Below are 21,841 nucleotides of genomic sequence, written 5' to 3' on the forward strand. Positions count from 1 at the left end.
TGACCCCCATCACCGACCCCAGCAATAATAGTGAACCCCACCCGAGCGCCCCCCCAGCGCATAAAAGCAACACCCCACAGCGGCCCCCCCAGCGCATAAAAGCGACACCCCACAGTGGCCCGCAGCGCCTAAAAGCGACACCCCATAGCGGCCGGCAGCGCATAAAAGCGACACCTCACAGCGGCCCACAGCACATAAAAGCGACACCCCACAGCAGCCCCCAGCGCATAAAAGCAACACCACACATCGGCCCCCCGCGCATAAAGCGACACCCCACAGCGGCCCCCAGCGCATAAAAGCGACACCCCACAGCGGCCCCCAGCGCATAAAAGCGACACCCCACAGCGGCTCCCAGCGCATAAAAGCGACACCCCACAGCGGCCCCCAGCGCATAAAAGCAACATCCCACAGCGGCCCCCAGCGCATAAAAGCGACACCCCACAGCGGCCCCCAGCGCATAAAAGCGACACCCCACAGCGGCTCCCAGCGCATAAAAGCGACACCCCACAGCGGCCCCCAGCGCATAAAAGCAACATCCCACAGCGGCCCCCAGCGCATAAAAGCGACACCCCACAGCGGCCCCCAGCGCATAAAAGTGACATCCCACAGAGGCGCCCAAAGCATATTAGCGACATCCCACAGCGGCGCCCAAAGCATAATAGTGACATCCCCCAGCGTATAAGCGATATCCCACAGCGGCCCACAGCCTAATAGTGACATCCCATAGTGTCCCCCAGTGCAATAGTGACATCTCATTGCGGCCTCCTCTCCCCTACTGACTCACCTCAGTTGTGGTGCGCTCTCCTCCTGCATCTCAGCCTCTGCCACAGCTCCCAGGGTCAGCGCTGTTCTCTGTCCCGGCGCTCCCTGCCTCACTGCTGTCCCTCATGCCGGGGCCGCTGGCCAGGCCCTGCACTGCCCGTGCCAGCGCTCCCAGCCTCAGGCCCGCCGCAGTTCTCTGCCCCCAGCCAATCAGAAGCTGGGGGCGTGAACCAGTTCTCTGGCAGGTGTATTATGTCACCACCCCTTACTTCCTGTGGCGACATAATACTCCAGTGCCATCGGATCCCGGCTGTACACTGACGTCACAGTGTGCGGCGGGATCGGCGATGTTAGCACAGCAGCTGAGTGAATGCCGGCAGGGGAGCCGCGGCCCCTGCCGGTATTTACAAGTGGTGGGCGGCCTATGGCGGCGCGTGCCAATAGGGAGGGCTCTGCGTGCCACCTCTGGCACGCGTGTCATAGGTTCGCCACCACTGTTCCAGGGTTTCCACTAATGGAAAGAGTCACCATTGTTCTAAGACTTCAACACTTAATTGTGGGTTGGTAGAGTCCATGAAAGCTAGGAATAGCTTTGTAACCCTTTACAGTCTATATTTCAAGACTTTTTTCAGCTCTATCAGAAATTACCTTTGACTAGAGATGAGCGAGCATGCTCGTTTAGAGCAATTACTCGAACGAGCATCACTTTTTTTCAGTACCTGCCTACTCGTGCGAAAAGATTCGAGGGGCGGCGGGGGCGAGCTGGAGGTTGCGGGGGGTGGGGGTGATCCCCCCCCCATCCGCACCCCGCCGCCCCCTGAATCTTTTTAGACAAGAAGGCAATTACTCGAAAAAAGCGATGCTTGTTCAAGTAATTGCTCTAAACGAGCATGCTCGCTCATCTCTACCTTTGACTGAAAATTGTCTTCTTGTGATCATCACCCTCATAAGGATCACTCTATAGTCAGATTTAGATTTAATTTGTGAAATTATAGGAAGCTTTTGAATATCTTACAACAATTCTACAGGACTAATTTGATCATCTTAAAGCAGTCTAGAGTCCTTGGGACATATATTGGATCATACTTTTCCACTTATACTACAGCAATATTATTTCATTACCGGATGTAGTTTGTGACAGATTATAAAGAATATGACTCACCTGTTCTTCCACATGCATCATCTGATATATTCTTAAAAATATCCTTTAATTCATCAAATTTGTCAACAAAGAACCACTTGCCCTTGGTTCCTGCCATTGTCTGCAACTCTTCAGTTTTGGCCTGAGCTACTCCAATGGCATATATGGTAATCCCAGCATCTTGTAGCTGTTTTGAAGTTTCATTAAGTTTATCCCGATCATGAGATTCACCATCAGTTATAACAATAAGATACTGGGGAATCCCTCTGAGTTGACGACTGCCTTGTTTTTCCGTAAAGAAACTTTTGGAAAATTCCAAGGCCTCAGCAGTATATGTGCTACCGCCTTTAGAGTAATCATTTTGAATATGCTCGATAATTTCCTGTTTATTGTTATATTCATTAAGATAGAACAACTTTTCAGGGTCATCTGAATATTTGAGAGCACCGAATTGAACATTATTTGGCCCAACACTTGATTTATTCACAAATGATACAATAAAGTCTTTCATTGTGTTATATTGTTCCGTGCTTATACTTCCCGATGAATCCATCACAAAAACGATATCTGCAACTTGTATTCTTGCACATTCTGAGAATATAGAGAATAGAACTTGTTACGTAAATCAGAAAAATGTTTCAATTTAAAGATTATTTTAAAAAAACAATATTAATCAGACAAATATCATTTGAATATGATGAGGATTAAGACTATATTCAATTGGGATTTAATTGAAATAATCTGAAGATCCTGTTGCATAAGAAATTATTAACTTAATACAAGCTCCTTGTCCATTAAGAGGAAATCATATCCATCAGGACTGCCTTCTGTGTCAGGCTATCTTGGACAGATGTCAGGGCTCGCTGAGCTTGGAGAACCCATGGTTGTTATGCAAGAAATTTGGTAGGCAGTGAACTCACTGTGTCTATAGACCAAGGTAGTCAAATGTATAGACATAGAAAGAACATAGGAAGGCAACATTTTGGGCCAACACCATTTGTTAAGCAAGCAGGTAATGGGAAAGTTGCCATAGAACCAAAACAAACCTGATGCTGACTCTTATAAGTACCCTCTGTAAAATTAAAATGTAATTAAAGAGGTTAAAACAACTTCAAGACAGCCATATCAATGATCAGTTGATCACTGTAGGTCAATGTCATGTTGTTATAGCAAGGGAAGTTTCATTCACAGGAAATATACTATTACATTCTGGCCATCTACAAGAATGGCTTACTATACAATGAGATATATAATAAGCAGGGGCTGGTCTTACATAGTGCAGGAGCCTCCTCTATGACACCCATATGTCCTCATAAGATAACTCCTTAAATACTATATTTCTTTTACTCCTAGACTTTTAAAAGTTACTATTATATATTTTTAGTTTAGCTTAATTTCCAAAGATAGTTTTTATCAAATCTTATCTAAAAAAGGGTGATTGGAAAACGAGTATCTGCTAATATGAAATTAGAACATTTAAAACTTGACTATGTGGGATTGAAATATACCTTCCCAGTTTGCTTTATTAGGCACATCATACTTTTCCCCTACACATTTTTTATGGTAATATTGTAAGTGCAATGTAGGATCCATTGAAGAAAGAAGTACTGAAGTATAGAAAGGTAAGTTGAACCAGGAATTGTTTTCTGTTGCGTATGATAGTTGCATGGGTCATTTACGTATATGGTGAATACTGACCTTCAGGAGGATTACAAATTCCAAAAATTAATTCATCTTCTATAGTCTTGAGTGTTTCAAAAGATTCCAGATAGTGCACTCGTTCTATCTTCCCACTTATTTCTAGTAGCTGAGGTTTACTTGCATTAAAAATGCCCACGGAGATAATATTCACACCACTATTTCTCAAAGACTCAGATGGAAGTTTAACTTCATCATGTGCTTCTCCATCTGTTATAAGGATAAGGAATTTGTTCACGTTGAGTCTAGCACCTTTGTTTCCTGTGAAGTACTGGGACACAAATTCCAAGGCTTTCCCAGTGTATGTAGTTTCGCCTATGTATCCCATTTTGTCAATAGCTTCCCATATAATCGCTTTGGTTCCATCCTTATTTAGCTCTAACTCCTCCTTGGGGTTGTCACTGAATTGGACAATGCCAAACTGTACATTATTCGGCCCAACCTCTGTGTTGTTAACCAGGCTTTTCATGAACACCTTCATCTTATTAAATTCATCGATGCCTATACTTCCAGAACTGTCAACCAGGAACATTACGTCAGCTTCTACATTTTGGCACACTGTGAAGACAAAAATGTAATTCTTCAAAATATGCATTTTACAAATCTGTGAAGGCAAAAGTATTTTACTTAGTTACTACTAACAAATTATTTTATCAAAATTAGTCAAAAATTGCTTAAAGATATTCCGATTATATTAACACATCTTTTTAAAACTTTCCGCCTGATGCTTTTTCGGATTTACATGGAAATGTGCGGTATTTCTGGTATGTGTAATATCTTGATTCACTAAGTAATCAAACTTAACATGGTGCACTTAGACAACCACCTTGACAACCATAAGTTTTTTTGTAAAATATCTCAGATCCTGCAGGATTAATATGCCTGACCTCCTGTGCTTCAGGTAGTTTCTCTCCCCAGTGAACTCCCTGTCCCTGTCCTGGACCGACCCTGCCACTAATTGGGACTTACTGTAAAAGTCTGCCCCTGCCTCAAATCCAGCGCATGATTATTATGCTCCAATCTTTGATCAATCTCTACTTTTGCCCGCTCCTATGCTATTCAACTGAGACTTCCTGTTATTGACCCTTGGCTTCCCTTCTGACTATGCTACCCACCTCCTCCATCCATACTGCAAACTGAGACCTTCTGTTGCTGACTCCTTGCTCTTCCCTGACTGCTCTCCAGACCTGCAGCTACTACGTAGACCTGAGGCTACTACACCCTAGTACCTGAAACCACTACAAAATTATTTGATTAACAGGCAGTAAACGCCTGGTACCACTATGATCAACAGAAAGAATAAGCCATATCCCTTCATTGCAATACTAAACACAGTACTACACATGTTTAGCGCTGCAGTTCAGCTGAGTTAAATGAAAACAAGGAGTCGCAGTAAGGGCGGCTTCACATGGGTGTATGAGCTTTATGCACATCTCAGCGCAATGGATTAAGCCATGAATGAGGCGCTTTTGTGCACATATTGTCACATTTTACTGTACTTTTGTGCACACACAGGGCATGTTCACATGGGTATGGGACACACCCTTGTCCTGATTTAAAAGGCTATCTAGCGTAATAAGGTCCAAATTTGTTTTTTCCCAGCTTTGAGCTGTATTTTGCGCATCCTCTTGCATATTGCGTGGACATTTGCAAACTCCCCATAGACTTCCACGGAGCCCTCTGGTGCGCAAATGCACAGAAAAAAGAGCAGTTCCTAATTTTTTTAATAGGGAAATTAGAATGAACCCATTGATATCAATGGGTTCTTTTCTTTGCATTTTCTGCTTACAAGTATGTCCCCGTGAAGCCGCCCTAAGGTCAAGTTTCTTCATGATCTGCTGATAATTGGAGTCCCAGGGAAACAAGAAAGGCATATCCAATCTTCAGAATGTAATGGGTGTAAGTGGATTAGTTGATGTTATAAAAGTTATTTGTCTGAAAACCTTTAGGATAGTTCATCTAAGAATTGGACCTTTTTTTCTATCCATGAAGCAAAATTTCAGCTCAAATAAAAGACTTAGTCAAGCTTAAATCAGGATCACCTAAGTAGAAAAAATCATAGATTATAAATCGTGAATATAAAAGTAATTCTGGCCTTCCATTTCTGTAAGCTACCACTTTAGTTAAACATTAGAGATGAGCGAGCACGCTCGATACGGTGAGTTACTCCAGTGAGCACCGCTCATCTAGAGTAACTACCTACTCCTCCGAGCGTGCTTAGGGGGTCAGCGGGGGAGAGCAGATCCCTGCGCTGAGCCAATGAGAGGCAGCAGTCACTCACTCATTCATGAATTCATGAGTGGGTGTGTGAGTGAGATCTGCCTCTGATTGGTCAGGCTGTGACCAATTAGAGGCAGCTCATTCAGCAGGTGGGGATTTTAAATCCCCGACTGCTGAATACTACTCACAGCTGTTCAGAGCAGTTCAGGAGGACTGCCACCGGCCGCGCTAAACTCCATCTGCCGGGACCAGGTGAGTATATATATTTTTTTTATTTTTACACATTTCTGGATGAATTTCAGGGAAGGGCTTATATATTTAAGCCCTTTCCGACAATTCATCCCGCGATCGCCGGCAGACCATTGCTTTCAATGGAGCCGGCTGTATTGCCGGCTCCATTGAATTCAATGGTCAGTGCTCGTTTAATCGAGACGAGTACCGCGTGGTGCTCGTCTCGAGTAACGAGCATCTCGAGCACCCTAATACTCGAACGAGCATCAAGCTCGGATGAGTATGCTCGCTCATCTCTAGTGATATTCTGTCTGTGAGAGTGTGCAAACTCTAATATAAAGGAATGGTTTCATGGAATCTTTAGTGTTCAGTGATCAAGCCGCATTCTACCCTTCAGGCAAAGTTAATAAAAGTAATGTCAGAATATGAGGGAGGGAAAACCCACATGTCTACATGGAGCGCTATAATGTAATGGAAAGTGTACAGCCCCGTCTTTCGCCATGAGGAAGGAATCAAGGAATTTTGTACCTGGACTTGCTACAAGTATGGCTTCTGTCACAGCTGGAAAAGGAAATCCTAGGTTTCATCTTCCAACAGCATAGGACGCCCTCTCTATTATAACAGTGAAATCAGAAGTTAACTCAATAGGCGATTACCAAACAGATGGTTTGCCTGTGCAGGTCATGGTGATGGGGATCTTCTCCCTTGGCCTTCATGTTCCCCAGACCGTAAGCCTTGTGATTTTTTTCTTTTGGAGAGTGTTAAATATAGAATCACCTTACCACCCACTAGAGGCTTAACTTAAAGCTCCTGGGCCAGAATGCAAAACCTGTAACAGGGAACCCCAACTATAATGCTTTATTCATAGTAATAGGCTCCCGATATGAAGAAGAGAGGCCTTATGAGCCCTATAAGGCTCCTGGGCCCAGGTGCAACTACATCCCCTATAGTTACGCCAGTGCCACCCACTATTCATAATCCCCAAGTACGCATCATAGCGTCATTCCATCAGTCAATCGTGATATGCTAAAACACAGATAGCAGAAACTTGACTACATGCTTGATGAGTGTTGAGTGACAAAGTGGTTCCCATTGAACACTTCTGATGCAGAAAACATTTTTAGATGTTGTGCAACAAAACTTTTTAAGAAAATTGTAGATCAATGTATCAGTTTATTGTTCTTTTATTGCATTGTAGACTAGAAATAAATAGCATGATGCTAGTATAAGTAGTGAAGGGGTTAAATGAAACCCTTCTATAGCCATGCATGTTTACTGATGGGACAAACAGGAGATAAGACAGTCTCCTAGACCCCCCTTGCGTTCCGTTGCACTGAATTCATAACGGTTTCAGTATTTGTTATAGTAACGCCTTAAGAGGTGTAACTTATGTCAATCATTTTTGCTTTAGCCTATTATGTATTCTTATTAATCTTGGAGGTATATACTTTTCCCGTGATGTCATTTATGGTACATAAGCTGCATACACCAGAATAAAGTAGAAATCATCTGATACAGCACAGGCTGGTGTGATTTGTATTTCTTCTGGGCCCAGACTTCTGCATGAGATCTGGGATTGTCTTCTCTTTGCTAAACACATAAATTCTCCTTACACTTTTTGAGTTTCTGTTTCCATTGATATTAAATTTATGTATCTGAGTGTCATTAAATTAGTGTTTCAAATCAGGAAGATCATTTGTAATAACTCTGTATATTTGTAAAATTTGGCCAAAATACATAGACGCATTGCGTTTATGTTCTGGTAGTATGGATGTTGGAGTTTTAATTTTGGAAAAATGGAATAAGAAATTGTGAGTGAGAAATTTCCAAGTGCTGAACTTTGTTTTCATAGATTATGTTGAGCGCACCTGGCCGGGGTGAGACTCTACATTGGAAGAATTCCCTCTGAGGACAGAGAGCTGGTTCAGTTCTGCTGTGCTGAGCTTCATGTTTTGTGACACATTATTTTACTTGATTTCCATTCAGTAAAGGAAGTAAAAGTATTCTCCTTCCACATTGCCTGGAAGAGCACCTAGAAAAACCCATGCAGATCTGTCTACTTTTATGGTTTGTCCTTAACCATATTTAATTAATAATACTCTTATAACCATAGCCATAAAACATCAATAAAACACTATAGACTTTGAAAGTCGAGAACTTGAGTATTACAGTAAATCTGTTTTAGGCTTCAAGAAATCGACATGTATTTTAATTAACAATATGGATTACATATTACTGGACGGAGTCAATATTCTATGTGAGCTTAGTTTAAATTATCAATATTCTTCATTCATTTTATTTTACCTTTATTGGAACAGATTTGCTGGACTATCACATTTTTAATGTCCTTCAAAGAATCAAAGTCGTTCACAAAATGGACCCTTTTGGAATCTCCGGCGATTTCCAGCAACTGAGTTTGGTTGGCCTTTTTAACTCCAATTGCATACATGTTTATTTTGTTTTTCCTGAGGATCAAGGAAGCCTCCTTCACACTATCAGCAGATTGTCCATCTGTAAGAACAATAAAATATACAGGCACATTCCCCGGCCTGGCATTGCGGGGATCTAAGATTATTTTACTAGTGAAATTTATTGCTGCTCCTGTAAGTGTTCCTCCACCTAACTGCCTGATGTTCTGAATGGCCAGTTTTAAGTTGGTTTTGCTGTGACTAGTACTAATACTAAACTCCTCTTGATTCTTACTAGAATACTGTACAGCCCCTACTCGAACCTTGTGGGGTCCAATGTCAAACATTTCTACTAGCTCCACCAGAAATGTCTTCATGGCTGTAAACTCCGGGGGTTGAATACTTCCAGAACCATCAATGAGTAGGTAAATATCAGCAATTTCTGTGTCCAGACATCCTGCAGAGGAAGACATTTACAATTATAATAGTGAAAAGATTAATACACTAAATTATGATTTTTAATACTAATTTAAAATAGGTTCCAATGTAAGATAAAAGTTGTAGTCATGATAAACATATGTAGAGCATATATAATGCAAATGAGTAAATTCACATGTCGTAGAAAATGGTGCGGATTTTCCACAGCAGAAAATCCACATCAAAACCGGGTCAAAAGACATGTTGCCATTCATATCATTGGTGTGGATTTTGAAGTGGCATTTAATCCAGATCCACAGCCACAGATTTCACTCCTTCAATAGTAGAAGTGAAGTTTGCTGTAGATTCACATCAAAATCTGCATTAAAATCCACACAAATGGATTTCTTGACACGGAAATAATGCGGATTTTGGTGCAGACTTTCTGCTGCGGAAAATTAGCACCATTTTTTAGCTATATGTTAAGTACCATAGGACTGTATTGTAGCTAGAACCCATGCAATAGAGCCTGTATAGTCAGACATAAGTTCCTATAGCTATGTACTACAGAGTCTTATTCATTCCATATGGTGATGTATAGCGTCTCCATATGGCACTATATTATGGAGCTGTAATGTCCTAGACACAATGCTTCTAGGAGAGAATGACATGATACCTGATGTAACATCCAGCCTCCATACCAAAACAAGAGATACACTATGGGCCTATAGACTTTCATGGACTTGAAATTACTATTGCCTACAACTCATAGCATGTACTCATTCAGATCCTTGAATTTATTACACCAGTTGGTGATATGCTGTGGCCAGCTGAAGTTCTTCTTTATAATATATTTGTAAAACTAGTTGGTTTCTGTATTTTTGAGATTATTCTTTATTATTCACAAATGATGACCACACTTTACAATATCACAATTATTTGCTTTATTTCAGTTGTTGTAAGAACTAGGAGAATACTACCTTGTCTGATTAGATCTGTTTGTCTTGGAGAGGCAAAGATATCTCTGTCAATAGCGTTCAAGATCTTCTTCGATAAAAAATCTGCGTTATTTGGAAGATCAGAAAATGCCTTCAACTTGATCTTATAATATTGAGTTGGATGTGATGAGATTTGGTTCATTTGTGCTTCATTAGCTTGGGAAATGCCCACAGTAAAAACTCTGGCACTTTCTTGCCGAATTAGATGGGCGGCCTCACTTACATTATCTGCAGAGGACCTATGAGTGACCAGGATTGCTATCTGTTCTATTCCTTGGTTCTTTCGGCTTGCTTGAGTGTCACCAAACACTTGACTTCTTGTAAAATTAATTGCACCTCCAATATTTGCAATATTTTCAGTTGATGCTGTCAGTTCTTCTACAAATTTATTCACAATAGTTTTGCTGATTCCTGTACTGAGGGAAGAAATTAATTTGGCCTGACTGTTGAATGCCACCAGGCCAACATGGACACAGTAATCACTTATCTCCAAGCTGGATAAGAAATTGGTTAAGAAATTCCGCAAGTCCTTGTTTTCTGAGGGTAGATGCATCGAAGTGTCCACAACTAGCACCAAATCTGTCGCAATACCTTTGGCACAAACTGTAAAGGTAAAGAAAATGTGTGAATATTGTATGTAGAACATCAATCCATATGCTAATATAGCCATGTTAAACCTATAAAACATTAAAATGTCAATATTGAATACTTTGAATCATTTGGTCTACAGTCCGTCCATTTTAACCCTATAAGATGTAACCTATGATGCATAACTGAAATTTTCAGATTATTGACTGACAATCATATCTTAGACTGAAATCTTACTATCTGTATTATGAAAAGAAGAAATAATATCTCAGCGCCTCAAAGTATAAGGATTAAAAAACTATAAATGTAGAAAATGGTGAGTAATAACTCACCTGGTGCACAGTGTGCTCCTGGTTAGAGGAGCCACCGGCACCTGATATCCACGTTCGCCTTCAGAAAAAGCCTGGTCCTCAATCCTGTGTTCGCAGGAGAGACGTCCCAGGGTGAAAAGCCCTCAAGGCTTTAGATATCCAAACGGGTATGCAATGAAGAAAAGTACCCCCGCGCTCCGGGACCAGGAAAACTCCGTTTTATATTATTAAATACACTTTTATTGCTGCGACGCGTTTCGACGGTACACAGCCGTCTTTTTCAAGCATTACATAAACGAACATATAAACATCTTTATAAGTACAAATAAATCAGTCTCTACTCACTACACCCAGTTACGGAGATATAAACATCTGTATTATTCTTCATTTCTAAGGGCTCATGTCCACGGGCAAAATAAGAATTAAAATCCGCAGCGGATTTTAACTCTTCTCCTGCCCGCGGATCCGCACCCCATAGGGATGCATTGACCACCCGCGGGGTAGATAAATACCCGCGGATCGTCAATAAAAGGGATTTTTAAAAAAATGGAGCATGAAAAAATCCGGACCATGCTCCATTTTCATGCGGGTCTCCCGCGGGGACGGCTCCCGCGGGCTTCTATTGAAGCCTATGGAAGCCGTCCGGATCCGCGGGAGACCTAAAATAGGAATTTAAAAGAATTACTCAACCGGAGCGGGCGGGGAAAGCCTTCTCTTCCTCACGGCCGGATCTTTCTTGCTTCGGCTTGGCGGATGTGCCCGGCGTGCCGCCGGCGTGACGAATTCATCCGCCGGCCGGAAAAGAAGATCCGGCCGTGAGGAAGAGAAGGCTTTCCCCGCCCGCTCCGGATGGGTAAATGCTTTTAAATTCTTATTTTCAGCGCTCATGTCCGTGGGGCAGGAGGGACCCGCTGCAGATTCTACATGGAGAATCTGCAGCGGATCTGATTTTCCCCGTGGACATGAGGCCTTAACCATACCTCCTGACCACACAAGGAAATCGTGGTTACTGTATTATCAGGGTCAGCCCATTTTTTGTGTACTCAAATGTAATATCACAATAGTCCCAACGCCCTTGGACCATGATAGCTATAGACTGTGCAAAGAGCAGAAGGGTTTTTTAGTGGTTTCCCAGACATTTTTTTTACTGATAATATATCATCTGGATAGGTCATCAATAGCTGATTGGCTGGGGTCCGCCGTTTGGCGCCCTGGGACCGGAAAGGAAGCTAATGCTTTGACCCCAGTAATTTTAGTGAGAGCTGTACCTGAAATGACCAACTCTGGTAACTACACAGAATTCAGATTGATCTGCTTCTTCTCTATACCCCTGTGTTTTGCCGGTGACAACAGGCAGCGTTACAGCTGATTCATCAGGGTCCCAAGCAGCAGATCCCAGCCAATCAGCTATTGATGACCTATTCTGAGTATAAGTCACTATTTTAAAAAAAGGCTGGAAAATAACTTTAAAATAACTATTGTATTAAGAATGCAAGCTATATATCTTGATTACTTCTGTCTTTATAGAGCTCTAGATTGTGTTGTGTTACTACCAGACTATCTTTCCAAAAATTATTGATGTCTTTGAAAACGCAGCATGAGTTCATAGGAATGTTTCATGTCTGGCTTCCTGTATTGCTATTTATTGCTTTCCAAAGGTCATTTTTTAAGGGATAGCTAATTGAACTGGAATAGCAAAGATACAATATTGTAGTGAATTCCATTGAAGAGGTTAACTCACTGTAGAGCACAGCAGAGGGAGATGGAGCTGCTGCCCCAGAGTCTAGTAAAAAAGATTGGACCCAGACAGGAAATGAGAGTTGGTTATCAGAGTGGAGTTAGTGACTGCATCTGTCTGCAGTGTGCAGCTGTGCAGGACAGATAGAGTCTGGAGACGGGAGAAGCAAAGTGAAGCTGCAAACTCCAGCCCCAAGGCTGGACAGCAGCGTATGCCCAGAAACAGTTGAACCTGGAGCAGAATCACGGAGTCATGAGGGGAAAAGAGAAGGCATCACAACCCTGGCTTAACCCATTAAGTACCAAGCACAGTAAAGTGTTCCAGTCTGTCTGGTTCTATGTATTAACGCTTCAGGGAAAGTTAGGACTGAGGTTCCAGCAAGGGGCTGCCTTTATCGAGGCGATCGCCTCACTTATAGATAAAGTCCTATCATTCTCCTTGCAGCTTGGGGTCAGTTGTCTTGCTAGTGTAGGGACTCTCAAGACAACAAGAAGCCTTGTATTGGCTTGAGGGCTTAACTGACTTGGCCAATCCACAAACCAATACCTCGAACTTTCATAGCAATTCCATCTGTTATGTGTGCGGGTATGCAAGGTGAGTGTTTGGGTCCTGTTGGCAGTCCCTATCTCAGGTATCATTCGTATGGGTCTGGTGCTCACATGCCCACACGAACGTAACAGAAAGATAAGAGTCAAACCCCAAGTAGATTGCTGTGGACTTTATATATTTGAGAATGTTACATTGAGTTTCATCCTAGTTACCCACAGATACTGTTTGAGTTAGTTCCAGTCATCCAAGTTGTGGCTCTCATTAGAAGCATAGAGTCTTTTTCCAGTGAGATATATCTTGTGCATCCATATTACAATAGTCACTATTGAACTTTATCTTAAGTAAAGAAATGATCAACTGGCTAAAGTGTTGGAGTCTGTTTGCCACTTGAGCCACCTGCATCTTAAATCACCACAATCACTCCTTCAAGACGGGAGTTGCCCACAGTCACCCCCAGCAAGTAGCTGTCTTTCTCCAGCCATTGCCAGCTAGACAAAAGTAGGGGATGGGATATCTATAATCCCTAATAAGGCATATGGACAGGGGTTGTTTTGAGAAGGCACCTTTTAATGACATTTTTTACAAGGCACACTTTTGTAACAAACATAAACACATACAGTATAAAGAGCTAGATAGAAAGTAATACTATAATTATACAATAATAAGGCCACCAGACAGCATTACCTGCAGTTTGGTTACTCACAAAGCCCAATGTACCGAGAGCTGGGGTGGATGCTGTAGTGAATAGTATGGTATCTAAGGAAATGGTAAAATAAAAATAAATGTTAGAAAAGAGGAAGTTAAAATTCTTGTTGTTTAGGTTTCTTAAAAGCCACTGCCAGTGCGGATATGAAACAGCAACGTCCTGTAAAATCCCTTTTAGTATAAGGGGTAAAATGTTAAAAGTGTTGGATAAAGCAAAATGGTTCTAAACTTAATCTTTTGTATTGCAGAAAACTGTTTAAAGTCCCGCTATTGATTCCTCTAGACATTAAAAGGAACCTGTTACCAGTTTTGCCCACAGTGAAACTATACAAGCACTGCAATAGTGCGATTGCAAACTTTCCGAAACTGCTACTGTTATAAATGTTGTTTTAAGAATACTTCTGTAATTGAAGTTTAAAACTCTCCCATGCTGTATGTAAATGCAGCCAGCTCCCTTGTTTGCATTTTTTTTTCAAATCAATCCGCCTCTCTAGCCCCCTATGACATGGATGATATAGCTGGTATCATACGTGCACCGCTGAAAAATCTCATGCCTGTGCTGAGCCACTGGCTCCCCATGCATGCGCAGATGAGCTATCCCATTTGCGGGCAGATTCAAGTAGCTTATCTGTACATGCATGGGGAGCCAACATCACAGCGTAGTGCGAGATTTCCCATTGGTGTATGAATGATACAAGCTGTGTCATCCACATCAGAGTCAGTCTGAAAAGGCGGACAGAGTTTAAAAAAAGGCAGCTGAGTCAGTGTGTCCCGCCCACCGGAACATTCGGCTGCATTTACAAATGGTGTAGGAGAATTTCAAACATCAACTACAGAGATATTCTTATATAGTGAATTGGGTTTAATGTAACAAATCATAGCCTATATTTGGTGGATTTCTTTCGGCAATACAAAGGGTGAAATCTGTGTCGACTCCTTAACAAATTCTGCAGCAAAATCCATATAAGAATCGAATGAGGATTTGCTGCATATTTGCCCAAAATTCCATAGCAGAAACTTTTCCTAGATGTAAATCCAACCTTCAAAGTGACACATTCTATTAACAACAATAAAACATTTTTGCATTGCTTTGGTCGCTCTACTTTGACCGTTGTCCGGCTTAGCGCTTGGTTACGGTATTAACTGAGTTAAACATTTAACACATCATATAATAATAATGCTATCATTCTTGTTAATATGGTCAATGAGATAATTTATACAAATCATTTTACATTGTTATTGGAACACTTAGTTTACTAGTGCACATGTCAATCAGTAATGTTAATATTTAGATCAGTGGTTCTTAACCTGGGTTTGTTTGAACCCCAGGGGTTCGGTGAGTCAGTCTCAGGGGTTCAGCAGAGGTCAAGACTCATTTTGGACACTCTCCACTGCGCATGTGCTAGGCTAGGGGAATTCCCGTATCTTCTCCACTAGAAACTCTTGTCTCTCTCTTTTCTGGTTAACCACACGCATGGACCAATCAGGAAGCTTCTTTCTCTACAGAGGTCTGGTGGTCTAATGGGAAGCTGCAGGTACTTTTAGTAAAGAGTAATGGCTTCCCAGGCACCGGAGGTGCTGTAATTAAATTACTCAGCCTCTAGCTCTACTCCTGTCTCAGACTTTGACCCGGAGCCAAGTGGTTTCTGTAGTACCATACTTTGGGTCACTACACTTCCTAATATTTCAATGCCTTCATATGAACTATGTCGAGAAAAAAAAGAAAGTGGTTGGTTGAATATGTACAATTTGGATTCACAACATGTATAACGGAACGTGATGGGAGCCAGCATCCTCAATGCATGATATGCAATGACAAGTTGAGCTATTCTAGTCTCGCATCGGCAAAACTAAGGGAACACTTTCTACAGCTGCATGGAGATGGGAAATACAAGAACACAAGCTCACTGAATTCAAGATGAATAGACCCAGATTCGATGAAAAGGTTACTCTGCCTCTTTTCGGCTTTGTACCCATCGACAGACTGATCCTCACATTTGAAAGAAATCATGTTTTATATTTCCAATTACGAAGAGTTCGGTGAATGAAACTTGTGGGGTTCAGTACCTCCAACAAGGTTAAGAAGCACTGATTTAGATTGTTACTTTTAATCCTTCAAATTCTTTTTGTTGCTACTTACATGCAGTGAAAAACCGAAGACCGAAAAGATCTTTTTGAGTTTTGTTATATCGAAGGCTAATCTAGTTGAGAAAGGTAAATAATTAGAATTTTATTACTTGTGATGGAAAACGTTTTAAGTGTGTTACGTTTTAGTTATTAGGTTGTGGGTAAGAAGATGTGACTTGAAGGTACATGCTCTAATACATTGGTTAGGGTTGTGTTGGTTATTACAATGTGATTTAGTTTGACTCCTATTTATGTCCTTTCCAGTAGGATCTACTCCGTCAATGAGGAAAGGGGCAAATAAAGGGAAATTACTGATGTGTTCTTACCTTCTGTGCTTGGCAAATACTTAGTTTTAACCACTTCTTCGATTGTGGTGACCATATCCTTTGAAAATGTAGTTAGCTCTCGAACATTGTTTATCATAAACGCAAGGTCTGGTGATGTTGCCATAACTTCCAGCTGATTTTTAGAGGAATTCTTTAATCCGACTGCAATAATCCTGACACTTTCCTGTTTTAGAGCATCAGCTGATAATTGAACATCATCAAGAGAAGGCCCAGACGTGATTACAACAAGAACTAGTGGATACTTTGATTTGTCTCTTATGTTTACTTCATTAAATAAGGTTTCCTTTATTTTGTCAAGGGCATTACCGGTCATCAAAGACCCACCTTGGAAATCAAACTTATTTTTTAAGTAATTTAGTATAGGATTTTTTGCTTTGTAGGTAGGTAGATTAAAATCAACTGTTAGATCATCATTGTAACGTGCTATACCAATTTGATAGTGGTTAACACCTATTTGCAATTGAGAAACTGTTCTTGATATAAAAGATTTCACTTGGTTGAAGAGGTTTTTTCCCATATTATTTGAATTATCCACCAGAAATACAAGATCTGCATATTCCGGGACTGTAAGCACAAAGAACAAATGACAAGGAAATGAATAAAATAAATGAACCCTTCTGTTTCATGGCAGGTATTTTGCACTAATGGACTTACCAGGGTCTTGACCAGATGAGAGCTCCAGCCAGCTAACCATCAGGAGTAAGCTAAATACTAATTTCATTTTCAATTCACCACAATTTACTTACTGAAGAGTTCTAAAGATAAAAATATATAGTAAGTAACACAAATGTCAGTTATACATAATGTATCAAAATGGGGTAAAAATAATCAAGACAGAAGCAAATGCATTTAAAGAAATAACTTAAGAAAAAGTTGCGTAATCCGATACGACATGGTCCCCCCGGTACTCACTCTTGTCATGGCTGCAGGTAGCGCATATTTTATCTTTCGAAGATATGACTATGTACTGTAGGGGCTTTGCAGCTCTGAATTATAAAAACAAACTGACTGATATAAAGATACATTAAGAACTTCTTCACACGACCGTAATTGGGGAAACATTCTGCGCGCAATACGCAGAGAATAGAACCCATTGATTTTAATGGGTTCACTCTCATTTCCTTTTTTGCATGCAAGAGAAAAAAATAGGACCTGCTCTATTTTGTGTGCATTTGCGAATCAAAGAGCCCAATAGAGGTCTATGGGAGGTGCCTAAATGCGGACATATATACATGGAGGTATGCGCAATACGCTGTCCAAACCTGTGCACACCAGAACCTCCTTTGGCTTAAAAGCCATTTAATGCAGTTGGTGATTGCTTCGCACATTTGAACTAGTGATGCCCACACAAATATGCACAGTATTGTGGACAGGCATGCGCACAAAGTACCTTCTTTAAAAATAAGTTGCACAGTTTGCAATAAGCTCGTCTGAAGACGCCCTAATGAAATGAATGCATACAGAATATCAGACCTAAAAAAGACATTATAATAAAACATGGAGATTCGCTTCAGTAAGTACACTGCACAAAAACGCAGCGTATATACGCAATTGTTTGCCTTTTTGCAGTGGACATATTTCTTAGAGAGGCAGTTTACAAATGCTCAACCCCAATCAACCTCTATCCTGGGAAAATACCGCAATGCGCTGCGCACTTCCATGAAAAGAACACATCTGCACCTCTAGGTTAAATAGCTATTAAAATTGAGGCGTGTTCGTCTGCTGCGTGCACATGAACATGCCCTGCCTGCGCACACCGATAGGCGTGCAAAAAATCCTTGTACATGCCAAAACACATTCGCCCGTGTGAAGAAGCCCTAAATGTCAAGAATTAACAGTTTTCCTGTTCCACACAAAGTGAGAATAGCAGTAGTTATTATACATACAAGAGTATTGGTCAATCTCTATCTCCGTTCCAGAAGCTCGGATCTGATTTATGAGAACATTGCTCTGCGTGATAACTTTTCAGTTCTACAAAAGAAGAATGTTTAGATTTTATCAGAACATAGAAACAATGAAGGGGGGGGGGGTTATCATCAGAGGATTTTTTATGCCGCTTTACTGGCATGCATTTTCCATCTTTCCAGTACGAAATGTGCTAAATTATCATATTGTCGTATGTTGTTGATAGATCTGTTGCATCTTTAAATATATAGAGATATATTCCTACACTTTTTATGCCACCCATCTACGGAATTGTGATTGCTCAAAAAATGTTGAGATGTGTTATCTTCATTAAAATCCTAGCAAACAGGTTATCTCATAGACTCATAGAATGCTAGGGTTGGAAGGGACCTCCAGGGTCATCGGGTCCAACCCCCCTGCTCAGTGCAGGATTCACTAAATCATCCCAGACAGATGTCTGTCCAGCCTCTGTTTAAAGACTTCCATTGAAGGAGAACTCACAACCTCCTGTGGTTACCTGTTCCACTAATTCCTCACTTGTTTTATCCCAAGTTTAATGTTTCAGAACAGACAGTATTTATAATTTAGTATCTTATCATGCCAACAGTAATTAATGGTCTTAAGTCTGGATATCCAAAGGACTTTTGATTCCATGTGCTAGGAGTACTTAGAGTTGGTCTTGCAGCAGATGAGCTTTGAGGGCGTATATTTAGCCACAAGCAAGCCAATATTACATTGCTTGGTCAATACTCTCCTGTCTTTGACATTGAGAAGGGCACCTCTCATGGGTGCCCTCTCTCACTCCTATTTGTTGTCACTTCTTATCTACCACTAAATTTATACCTAAGGACTGGCAGGTGAAGGGGTTTGAAGTTTTTGTTGCAATTTTCCTAGTGGAAATGGTGGCTTCTCTGATTTACTTCAGATCTTTTTTCACTGGTCCTACATAGGAGTCTGGAAAAGTGAATTGGATCCTATTTCAGAAGATGGAACTTAGCAACAGATATTTGACAACACCAGCCACATCTCCCAATTCAATAATATCAAAGAGACTTCTGATAAAGTGCTCACTCTTTGGTCCCATACACACAAGAGGCTCCCCAAAATGTTTTTCTCCCACCCAAACCTATGCTTCCACAATTGTGTGGGCACTGGGACTCTGGCCCATAGCCTGTATTTTTGCCCAGTCACCCAAGCACATTGGAAAAGAATCGAAAGATTTTTAAATTCCAAATTGGGAGTCAGTATTTAACTTTTCCTGTCGTTTGCACCCTTAAACACAAATATAACAGGATTATGTAAAAAACATCATCAGGTTTGTGGACACATATTATCAGCAGCTGAGTGGAATATAAGGGTTAGTTGGAAATCTCCAATTATCCCCTTAAGACCTTAGCTAAAATTTAAGTGATACAATGTTTTGAAAGGTTGAACAGTATTATCAAAAATAAGCAGCCCAGATTTGAGGCCACGTAACTAGATTGGAATTTTACTTCACTTTATTATGTGACTATTCCCTGGCGATACAACTTTCATGATTCTTGTAAAGGTTCTTGGTTAAACTGTTCAAAACTATTTGTTCTCTGACGATAATTGATTTCTATCCAATTTTTCCACGGAGTAACCTATTTTTCTACATTTGATTGCTATCTCTTTGAAATCCCCACTATACGGGACCCCATGTTTTCCTTCATTTAACTACTGTTTCAACTCTGCAAAGCCAAACGCTCCCAAGTTGTGGGGTTTCATTTGTTTTGTGGAAATGCAAATAAAGAGTTTGAAAAGAAATGTTGAGACTTTTTGAAATGTCTCAATTAATAAGTGTCAAGAGACTTGAGAGAGGTTAATCACCCCGAAATGCATCGCGCCCTTGCATCATCCTATATGGTTTTGTTGGTACCTGTTGTTCTACTGCAAAAAAATTCCAACTGCTGCATGGTTCTAATTCAGGTGGGCCTCGAGGTCCATGAGACCCCCCATCAAAATAAGTGTACTAAATCTCAATTAGACCACTTGCTTATAAGCTTGGGTTTTTTTATACTTTGTTATTTCGCTTTACTTTCCGAATATCCCTGTGTAGAATTTGGCTTCTCCCAGACGCTCCCCTCCATCTGTGGAATGTCCATCTTGGACATAAGAATTGGTTTATGGTACGTTATGGCACACAAGGGCTACCGGTGTAGCAGCTAGCCTTTACCTTGGGCTTGACTGCTTACACCAGGTGAGTCTTTCTGCTTTTTTCTTGATACTCTGACATTCCAAATTGCTGTCCTTTTTCTTGACGCTTTTCAAAAGTGTCCAGTAGAAATCAATAGTAAACCTGTTTCGATTAATTTGCACCAAAAAGAAGGTGCAACTTATGGCGGAATTCTGTTGCAATACCAGAAGTAAATAAGTCCCATTCTACTAACGTAATTAAATCACAGAGACAGATAGGTCCTCCCTCGGGTGACTAGTCACTGTAGAGAACCTTCCTAAATCATGAATAGAGTAAATAAAATATAACCTTTAATTCTAACATTTAAAATAAATGGTGGCACCCACTATTATAAATATAGACGAACAAACATACAATTATGATATGAATCTAGTGTATAGGATACCCAGGTGTAGTATGAGTGATATACCCTGCGAAAAATATGATCAAATGACTGGCTTAACACCAACACTAGATCATAACAACAGAAAAGACCATCTATCCCTCCTATTTAGATTATGCTTGCTTAGGCCTTAGTCAGACGGACGTTTTTTCGCGTGATTTGCGGATCGCATGACGGATGCGCATCCGCAAATCGCGTGACCGGTGCGCGCAAGTCGCCCACAAATCGCCCGAAAATCTGCTCCTAGCCGCGTTTCATTAGAAACGGGCCGGAGCTGTCCAGCGCATTGCATTCAATGGAGACGGCAATAGAGCCGCCTCCATTTAAAGCAATGCGCTGCGGGCGAGCCCGGGATGAATTGTCGGTAAGGGCTTAAATATATAAGCCCTTCCCTGCAATTCATCCTAAAATGTGTTAAAATAAAAAAAAATTGTATACTCACCTTCTCCCGGCAGCCGGAGCTCCGCGCAGCCGTCCTGCAGTGGGTGTGAAGGAGGTGTGAGTCAGACCTGCCCCCTGATTGGCTCAGCGCTGAGCCAATCAGAGGCATGCCTCACTCACACCCATTCATAAATTCATGAATGGATGTGAGTCAGACCTGCCCCTGATTGGCTCAGCGCTGAGAGGCAGCAGTCACTCACCCATTCATGAATTCATGAATGGGTGTGTGAGTGAAACCAGCCTCTGATTGGTCAGGGCTGTGACCAATCAGAGGCAGATCATTCAGCAGGCGGGGATTTTAAAGCCCCGCCGGCTGAATAGTGCCGAGAAGCAGTTCAGGAGAACTGACAGTGGCTGCGACTGGACTCCGGCTGCAGCGGAAAGGTGAGTATACAATTTTTTTTTATTTTAACACATTTTAGGATGAATTGCAGGGAAGGGCTTATATATTTAACCCCTTCCTGACAATTCACCCCGCGCACGCCGGCAGCCCATTGCTTTCAATGGAGCGGCTGTATTGCCGCTCCATTGAATTCAATGGGCAAACATCGTTCTTCTCTGCCACAGCTGTTACAGCTGTGGCAGAGAAGAATGATTTGCCGACCCCATTGAGCGCATATAGAGAAGAGAACAGGAATCGCAGATCGCAGATAGG

General features: G+C 41.3%; 1 protein-coding gene across 1 annotated transcript in view; it reads right to left on the reverse strand.

Moving 5' to 3' along the window:
• Positions 1 to 21,841, reverse strand: part of LOC136586667 (collagen alpha-6(VI) chain-like) — a 143,490-nt gene that overhangs the window by 75,909 nt on the left and 45,740 nt on the right. The window contains exons 3-10 of the mRNA XM_066584829.1: positions 18,127 to 18,211; positions 16,895 to 16,995; positions 16,220 to 16,804; positions 13,746 to 13,817; positions 9,858 to 10,478; positions 8,357 to 8,917; positions 3,602 to 4,159; positions 1,925 to 2,494 (exon numbers count right to left, since the gene is read on the reverse strand). Coding sequence (XP_066440926.1) covers positions 1,925 to 2,494; positions 3,602 to 4,159; positions 8,357 to 8,917; positions 9,858 to 10,478; positions 13,746 to 13,817; positions 16,220 to 16,804; positions 16,895 to 16,961 — 3,034 coding nt within the window. The 5' untranslated portion in view covers positions 16,962 to 16,995; positions 18,127 to 18,211. The remainder of the gene's footprint in view (positions 1 to 1,924; positions 2,495 to 3,601; positions 4,160 to 8,356; positions 8,918 to 9,857; positions 10,479 to 13,745; positions 13,818 to 16,219; positions 16,805 to 16,894; positions 16,996 to 18,126; positions 18,212 to 21,841) is intronic.

The sequence above is a fragment of the Eleutherodactylus coqui genome, chromosome 12 (genome assembly GCF_035609145.1).
Source record: "Eleutherodactylus coqui strain aEleCoq1 chromosome 12, aEleCoq1.hap1, whole genome shotgun sequence".
Taxonomy (NCBI): domain Eukaryota; kingdom Metazoa; phylum Chordata; class Amphibia; order Anura; family Eleutherodactylidae; genus Eleutherodactylus; species Eleutherodactylus coqui.